This window comes from Dioscorea cayenensis, chromosome 6 (assembly GCF_009730915.1).
Source record: "Dioscorea cayenensis subsp. rotundata cultivar TDr96_F1 chromosome 6, TDr96_F1_v2_PseudoChromosome.rev07_lg8_w22 25.fasta, whole genome shotgun sequence".
Classification (NCBI taxonomy): domain Eukaryota; kingdom Viridiplantae; phylum Streptophyta; class Magnoliopsida; order Dioscoreales; family Dioscoreaceae; genus Dioscorea; species Dioscorea cayenensis.
Genome location: NC_052476.1, coordinates 7,165,839 through 7,174,516, shown reverse-complemented (window position 1 = coordinate 7,174,516; position 8,678 = coordinate 7,165,839). Strand labels below are relative to the sequence as shown.

General features: G+C 34.8%; 1 protein-coding gene across 1 annotated transcript; it reads left to right on the top strand.

Moving 5' to 3' along the window:
- The first annotated feature begins 412 nt into the window (after positions 1-412).
- LOC120263927 (transcription factor HEC2-like) lies at positions 413-1,126 on the top strand. Its single transcript, XM_039271907.1, has one exon. The coding sequence runs from the start codon at positions 531-533 to the stop codon at positions 1,092-1,094; it is 564 nt and encodes a 187-aa protein (XP_039127841.1). The 5' UTR covers positions 413-530; the 3' UTR covers positions 1,095-1,126.
- Positions 1,127-8,678: the final 7,552 nt, after the last annotated feature.

Sequence of the window (8,678 nt, the reverse complement as noted above, 5' to 3'; positions counted from 1 at the left end):
AATCAAGACGTACTTAGTTTGAAGTGAGCTTTACCTCAATGTAGCAAAAAATTAGTGAGTACAAATATATACAAACAGTACCAGGTTTAAACCCATTTTTAGAAAGAGTATTCCAAAGTAAACCGCACAAACAAAGCAAGTCTTGTGCCAAAAGAAATCATGCACTTGTGCACCCTCTCATTACTCAAACCCAAAAAGGAAAAAGGGACAAATGCCCTCCAAATAAAGCTTAACAACTTACAATCTGGCAAGATAATAAATCAAACTCTTGTTCTGAAAAAATAACAATAAATAAAAGAGAAGAAGCAAGTGAGAAATTTCTGGAAGGCAGCAGTAAATACCACCTCTCTCACACACACATATATATATATACACACACAATGTATAGATCCATGCACCTGAGACATTGTTAGCTACTTCATCATTCTTCTCCATCCCACCCTCTGCAAATCTCTGAAAAAATTAAGTCAAGTCCACACCTTTATCTCTCTCTCCACTTCTTTCTTAGTCTGAAAGTTGGTAGGAAGGCAATGGAAGTGGACTACTTAAATAGCAGCCAAGAAAGCCAAATGGAGTTGATGACCATGATGATGGAAATGGAGAAGCTCACTGAATTATCCAACGCTCCTGTTGGACAGCATAATTATCCATTGATTCCTCATCCACCCACCGTAAACAATGTAGTTGTATATGAAGATCAACAACCGTCAGTGGATTCAATGAGAGAAATGATATTCAGAATGGCAGCTATGCAGCCTGTATATATTGATCCTGAGACGGTGAAGCCACCGAAGAGAAAGAACGTAAGAATATCTAAGGATCCGCAGAGTGTTGCAGCGAGGCATCGGAGGGAAAGGATCAGTGAACGGATACGGATTCTTCAGCGTCTTGTCCCAGGAGGGACAAAAATGGACACTGCATCCATGCTTGATGAGGCAATTCACTATGTCAAGTTCTTGAAGAACCAAGTTCAGTCACTTGAGAGGGCAGCAGCTCACCGGAGTTTGGCAGAGCACACCGGAGCCGGCGGGGAGTTCTCTGTGTCTAATTATGGGTATCAAGACTATATGAACCATAATCAGATGATACTTTAATTTTATAACTTGTAGAATTAGGATTGTGCTGAATGGAGTCCTTAATTTTATATGTAGTTATGTTTCTCCGAATTTATTTTCTTTGAAACATTAGAATTATAACTTGAATATTTTGATCCTGTAGAAGGTTTTCTTGCTAAAAATAATTTGATTTCTGAGCAATGAATCCAATCTTGGTTGTGTTGGATTGTCCTTTATATTATGGGTTAATAACAAGATATAAATATGAGAAACAGTTGAAGCGATGGGAAAGAAAGATTCATGATGTGTGGAAGGGGAAGTAGGAGCCAAGCCATGGGAGTTTCACGTGAAGTTCTGACATGGTGGTGGCCATGCAAGAGATCTATTTGAAAAATATGAAGAAAAACAATGAAGGTGGTAGGAGGGTGACGTAGCGTGCCGTCTGCATGGGCTCTTCCACGTGAAGATAAAATTCCCACTGAACGCAATGCTTTTTGGTTTGTAATTTGTATAAAAAAGTATAAACAGTAGACCCACTCTACAGTTGTACAGTATGGTCTCAGGAAAATAAAGAGAGCATTATCTTTCAATTTTGAGTTTTAACCGTTTCCGAATAAATTCTTGTATCTGTATGATATTAAAATAATATATGTTTTGTATTACTTATGCTAGAGGCTGGTACACCATTTAAGCCCTCTACTTTTTTTCACTCTTAACTTTAGTCATTTGAGTATAATTTAAGCTTTTCAATCTCTACTTTTCGAATCAATACAATCTGATTTGATATGCTTATCATGATAAACATATCAAATCATGTTGAGGAAGTTAAGAGCTGAATCAAAGGAATGACAGGATATTTTAATATTCCCGACAATCATGTCATTGATTTGATTCTTAATTTATTTATTTTTTATTTTCTTGTAATCAGTTTCCTAATTTTAGGCTATAGAATCTGTATATATACTATGACAACATAATGGAAACAATGTGCTTTTCTTCAATTCTGTCATCTTTACAAACTTCATCATGATATCAAAGAAGATGTATGTTTTTAGTCACACCCTTCATCCTTACACAAGAAACTTTTTGTCCAAATTGCAATGGGCAACGAAAATACCCAAATCACCATTCACAATGCCCATGAACCTACAAAACCACTCATTATGGTAGCTATCCATAGCTCGATTAAACTGACACTCACTATCTCTCTTGGAAAACCCAAATAGAGGTCATTCTTATCTATTATGACACAAAAATTCATTGATAGGTCCTATCCTGCTCCTCTAATAACCATCACCGCCAATAATATTATCTCAAGAAATTTTGCAAACATATTTCCTTACGTCAAGACAAACTCTTATTTGGAACTGTTATTGGTACTCTTCACTAACTCTAATTCCTGTCATCATCCAATCTAAAACATCCCTTGAAGCTTGGAAAATCCTAACCAACACCTATGCTTGACCATCTCATGTCCCATGTTTTCAAGCAACTCAAAGACCACCTTAAAAACATTTGCAAAGGCTCTCAATGTACTATATAGACTACATATAGTCTATCAAAGCTTGGGCAGATGAACTTGTTGCTCTTGGTAACCTCTTGATATGTGTATAATTGCGCATGATTTTATATTATTTTATACACTTAATTGGCAAGTATTAGGATGCTTATTTTGAAGAAAATAGAGCTTTCTCGGTATTAACAGCAAAGGAACAGGCTTATGACCGTAAGTCTCAATAAGAGAACCTTGTGGGCATGTTTATGCCTATAAAGAGAAGCATAACTGCTAGACGTGTAGACAGATTTACAGGCAAAACTTACGCCTATAAGACAGACCGTAAGGGCTATCTAGAGAACTTATAGGGAGTAGTACATGCCCGTAAAAGAGATTGCTAGTGTCATCCAAAGAAGTTTATGGTCTTGCACGTCGTAAGTTGGACCGAAACACCAAGGCAGAAGACCTTACAAGCGGAGCTTACAGCCGTAAGATGCCCGTAACGCACGCGACCCATCATCTCCAGCTCCTTACGACCCTTTCTATGTGCTATAAGGAGCTTATAAGAGGTTAGGTATAAAAAATTATGTTGAGGATTTTTGGGAAAATCTTTTGATGCTAAGCAAAGGGAAAAAGAGGGAGAATTTCTCTAGGTCATCTACAGTAATCCAGCGAGGAGAAAGAGACTCAAATACCATCTATGACACCATTGGAGCCGTCGAGAAGCATCCTTGGCCATGTTTGTGGAAGATAGGAGGGAAGTTCATCGGCATCCCAAGGGGCAAATAGAGAAAAAAGGGATTTTCAAGTCTTCATTCATTTCTCTTGTCTCTATTGGATTGTATGAGTGTTCTTCTTTAATGGAGAACTAACTTGCTGGTGTTTAGACTTAGATTAAACCTAGAGTTTACATTTTGATAGGCATTGGTTATGAATTTTGAATACTTTCATGTTAATTGGTTAATTGCAATCTATTGTTGTTGAATTCAAATGTGTGTTTCTATTGTCTTGAATTCTATCGTAGTGAGCATAGAGAATCCATGATTGATGTACTTGTGTGACGAATTGAAAGATCCACCTAGTATAGACAAGCCGCAATTGAAGGGGATCACCAGTCCACCTAGAAATAAGGTTCCTTGGAGTTTAGATTTCTCCACTTGTTCTCCTTCCAAGTGAGATAGCATAAAATTCCTTATGTAATACAATGGTAGGGAGTAGTTTTAGGAAGAAATATTATGATTTTCACTCATATGGGAATATGGATAATTGCTTCGAGAGAAGAATTACCTATTCTTTGAATTTGTGCCTTCTCTTGAAAAAGTTCATATAGTGCATTGTGGTCATAGGGCAGTTTGTATCAGCGCCATATGGGACTAGTTAATTTTTATCTTAAGAAAGGCCGTAATATGATTTAGGAACTCTCTCGATTCAACTAGATTGTAAGATTTTATATAACCATTGTCCAGGACCCGACCAACCCTAGGACAAGTCTATGCCCGAACACCCTTTATTTATGCTTGTTTCGGCGTATTTTATAATTCTTATTTGTGATTCATAGATTTTACTTCATATTTACACTTCACTATTGTGATTATGTTAATTGTCTGATTCAGAGTTAATACTAGTATTCTCTAGTTCCCTGTGCATTGATAACCTTGCTTTTCATCACCCTATATTACTTGATAGGTAAGTACACTTGCATATAGGAAAACTTTAATGGACTCCAGTTATAACTCATCAACAAGGAACTGTCTCTCCATAACATGCCTAATTCCTCACACCTACCAGCATCTTCTCATCACACTAGCTTCGCTCTAATTCAAGGCCTGTTACCGACCGCACTCCTCAGCATCCCTTGCATCCACATGCACTCTAGAGTTCACAAGAAGCTCTTCCACCATTACAAGATAGAATCGCCCTCCTGTACACCTCATTCCTTGGTTAACGCCAATAGTGCTGCACTCAAGGCCATGTAGTCTCCCATTGTCCTTTTTTTTAAAAAAACAATTTCCACAAGTATGACCCTCTCATCTTAACACACCATCTCATACTCAACCATGGACTCCATGGTTGGCTCAAGCTAATATTGCAATCAATCTTCTCCGCAACACCACATGATTTCTTGACAGTGGGGCCTCCCATCATGTCACCACCGATCTCAGCAATCTAGCTCTCCATAACTCTTATGATGGTACAAATGACATTATGATTGGTGCTGGCTTTGGACTCAACATATCCCTACACTAGTGCCATATCTCTTAATTACCACTCCCTTCCATTCATTTACTCTATCTAATGTTTTTTGTGTTCCCACTATGAAACATAACTTATCTCTATTTCTCAATTCTGCGAGTCCAATAATACTTCATTGAGTACTTACCCTCTTCCTTTCATGTGAAAGATCTTCTCACGTGGGTATTCCTTTTGCAGGGTCAAACTAGGGATGGTGTGTATGAATGGCCGTTCTCTAACTCCACCACTTAGACACCTTTAATTGTGTTTTCGAGTGTCAAGACCATTTTGTCCGAGTGGCATCGTAGTCTTTAACTTGATTTGTGGGTTATATACATATATATGCTTGTAAAACATGTATCATATGCTGTAACTTGTTTGTGGGTTATATATATATATATATATATTCAAACATATATATGTATATATGTTTATGTATGTATTTATATGCCTATTAAATTGAAACTCTATCGATTAACACTCTAAATGATTATCTAAATGTATTAGGAAATGTAGAGACACGTGGTAAAGATTTAATTAACCCTCATTGATCATATAACATATTTATGGTGCACATTAAACTCAAAATATAGTCATTTTAATTTTATATTTGAATTATTTTAAAACCATGATTTAGGTGTATATAATTTTACTCACTCTTTTATGCCAAAATAGATTGTCTTCAATAGGTTATCATTAAACTTAATTGATCTTTGATTGGAGAAGTGCTAACTAGAGACAAAAAAGTGGTTTTGGTTGTCGGCTTAGTGCTAACTAAGACGAAAGTGCTAACTAAAGATCTAAGTCCTGGTGAGCTTCGATAGTTAATGTAATTTTCATGCATTACATGTAGGATTAGTGATGTCTATATTATATGCGTACACACATCCTCAGTTAAATTTTATTTTATTTTTATTTATTTAAAATCTTATAGACAGTAAAACCTCGATCAAGGGCAAAGAGCTTGTGAAGGAGTAGTTGAACTTGAGATCTTAGACCTATGGATCTAAGTATTGTGAGTGGATACCTTCCCTGATAGTATTTTAAAATGGTTTTATCCGTGTCTGCAATGAACTTTGTTTATAAACCAAGTTTTATTTTATCATATTATTGCCGATAGGTAAGATGTTTTAATATTGGTTTTATAGTATCTATTTAAACGTTGTTTTTATTAGGCTTGCGAATATGGTTTGATAATGTGTTATGAAATTAGAGATGATTGTTTTTAGTGACATGCTAGAAAGTAGCCTATTGCTCGGCTACTATAGTAGCGGTTTTCACGGCCCGACCTAGCAAAAGGCAGCATGGTAGATTAAGACACTGTAATTCACCACATGAGTTGATTCACTAGCTAACGTTAAGGCAGGCTTGATTTTTTTTTTGTATATATATTTTTTAAAAAACATATATCTAACCTTGACGGCCCCATTCTTAACCACAACAGTGGTTGAGTTTGGGGGCGATTTATTGGTTAGCCCTTTTTATATTGAACTTCTTTATTGGTCATTGAATTGTTTTGTCTATGAAACATTTATTGACATATATTTGCTATTCAGAATTATGATTACCAGTATTTTCCATCTCTTGTGATGAAACTATTTTTGAAAGGTGTATTTCGTGATGTAGTATTTTTATGACGTTGTATCTCTTTTAAAAATCATATGGAACCCCGTTAACCACTCACCGAGTAACTATGTTAGTCATCTACTCTACCTCCTCTTTTTTCTTGGTGGTGATTGCTAGAGATGTGGTGCTAGGGCGTTGTGTTGGGCTACACTTTTCTCTTAATTTTTCTCAAGTTGATTCTAGATTGCATTACATTCTCATTTTTGGACTTGATAGTCGGATCCACTAGTGTGTAATAAATAATTTACTATTTGTCAATTCTCGTATTGTTTTCAACATTTCCCAAATGCCACACCTATTGATGTTATCTTATTTTAAAATTACTTTTTAAGTTATTTTTGCATATGTATTTAGTTGAGTTGAGTGTTACAAGACATTTTTACCTTACGACGTTCCGAGATAAGGTGGGTACTCATGTCACCTTGTTAGGATATCATGGCGATTGCCACTTACCTTGGTTGTTGGCCGGGGCGTGACATCACCAATCTACTCCATTGATCATTTTAAATACTATGTCATTTTTTTTACCATATTACAAAATATATTTGGCTTATACATCAAATGTAAATCTGACACACAATGTCTTTGTGCATTTTAAGGCCTTAGCTAAGCAATGTTTTAATTGTCCAATTATAAAACAATGGGTACTCTGAGCGTCGACATTGTCACATTTGTTGAAATAGGTTTTGCTCTTCAAGAGAGGGGGTGAACTTCTTTGGGAATAGGGATGGGCATAAGGTGGGCGTTTTAGGGATCTGCCGTTTTGGCAGAGGGGAATCCTTAGTTTTTCCCTAGAGGACAAAGGGTGAGGAGGAAAACAATCCTTGGACCTTATAGTGCAACAAGAACAAGGAAAGCACTCCCCACCCTGTTGGATCCCGAACTCTAAATAAAAATAAAAATTACTAATTATAAATATATATTTAATGAAGTTAAAAGAAAAAAATAACTTATTAATAAAGATAAGTATATTTAATAGTGTCGATATTGAAATATTAAGGTGTGTTTATTTATTTTGTTAAGGTTTTAATTTTTAAATTTTTATGTATCTGCTTCGTTAAAGTTTTATATTTTAATTGTACTCGATTTGAACCTTATATTGTTGTTATTGTTATTATTATATTAAGTTTTTATATTTATTACCATTATTTTTAAAAAAATGTCAAGATTTTATTTTATTGATTTTTCATATTTATTATTATATTATTTCTTAATACTTCTAGAGATCTCTGTAAGGGTGGGAAATAGGGTTTTCTCCTCCAATACCCAATTCAGAGTGGGGAATGAAGAATCCATACTTAGGACAGGGAGTGGGTATTGGAAAGATTCTCCGTCCTGCCTCATGACTATTCCTATTTAGAGAGGAGACAAAACTCATTGGTTTTTTTTTTAATGGGGGGAACTAAAATTTACATATATGATGAAATAGTTTTGAATTTTATATACATGTATATATATATATATAATACCTTTGAGGGGACGGAGGTGAACTTCTTTGGGAGTAGGGATGGGTATAAGGTGGGCCTTTTAGGGATCTGCCCTTTTGGCAGAGGGGAATCCTTAGTTTTTCCCTAAAGAACAAAGGGTGAGGAGGAAAACAATCCTTGGACCTTATAGTGTGACAAGAACAAGGAAAGCACTCCCCACCCCGTTGGATCCCGAACTTTAAATAAAAATAAAAATTACTAATTGTAAATATATATTTAATGAAGTTAAAAGAAAAAAATAACTTATTAATAAAGATAAGTATATTTAATAGTGTCAATATTGAAATATTAAGGTGTATTTATTTATTTTGTTAAGGTTTTATTTTTTAAATTTTTATGTATCTGCTTTGTTAAAGTTTTATATTTTAATTGTACTCGATTTAACCTTATATTGTTGTTATTGTTATTATATTAATTTTTTATATTTATTACCATTATTTTAAAAAAAATGTCAAGATTTTATTTTATTGATTTTTCATATTTATTATTATATTATTTCTTAATCCTTCTAGAGATCTCTGTAAGGGTGGGAAATAGGGTTTTCTCCTCCAATACCCAATTCAGAGTGGGGAATGAAGAATCCATACTTAGGACAGGGAGTGGGTATTGGAAAGACTCTCCGTCCTACCTCATGACTATTCCTATTTAGAGAGGAGACAAAACTCATTGGTTATTTTTTAATGGGGGGAGCTAAAATTTACATATATGATGAAATATTTTTGAATTTTATATACATGTATATATATATATATATAATACCTTTGAATTCTCTCTCAATCTCTA

What these genes read in the sequence shown, in the direction of transcription:
- LOC120263927 (XM_039271907.1), top strand. Translation starts at nt 531, where the DNA reads ATGGAAGTGGACTACTTAAATAGCAGCCAAGAAAGCCAAATGGAGTTG.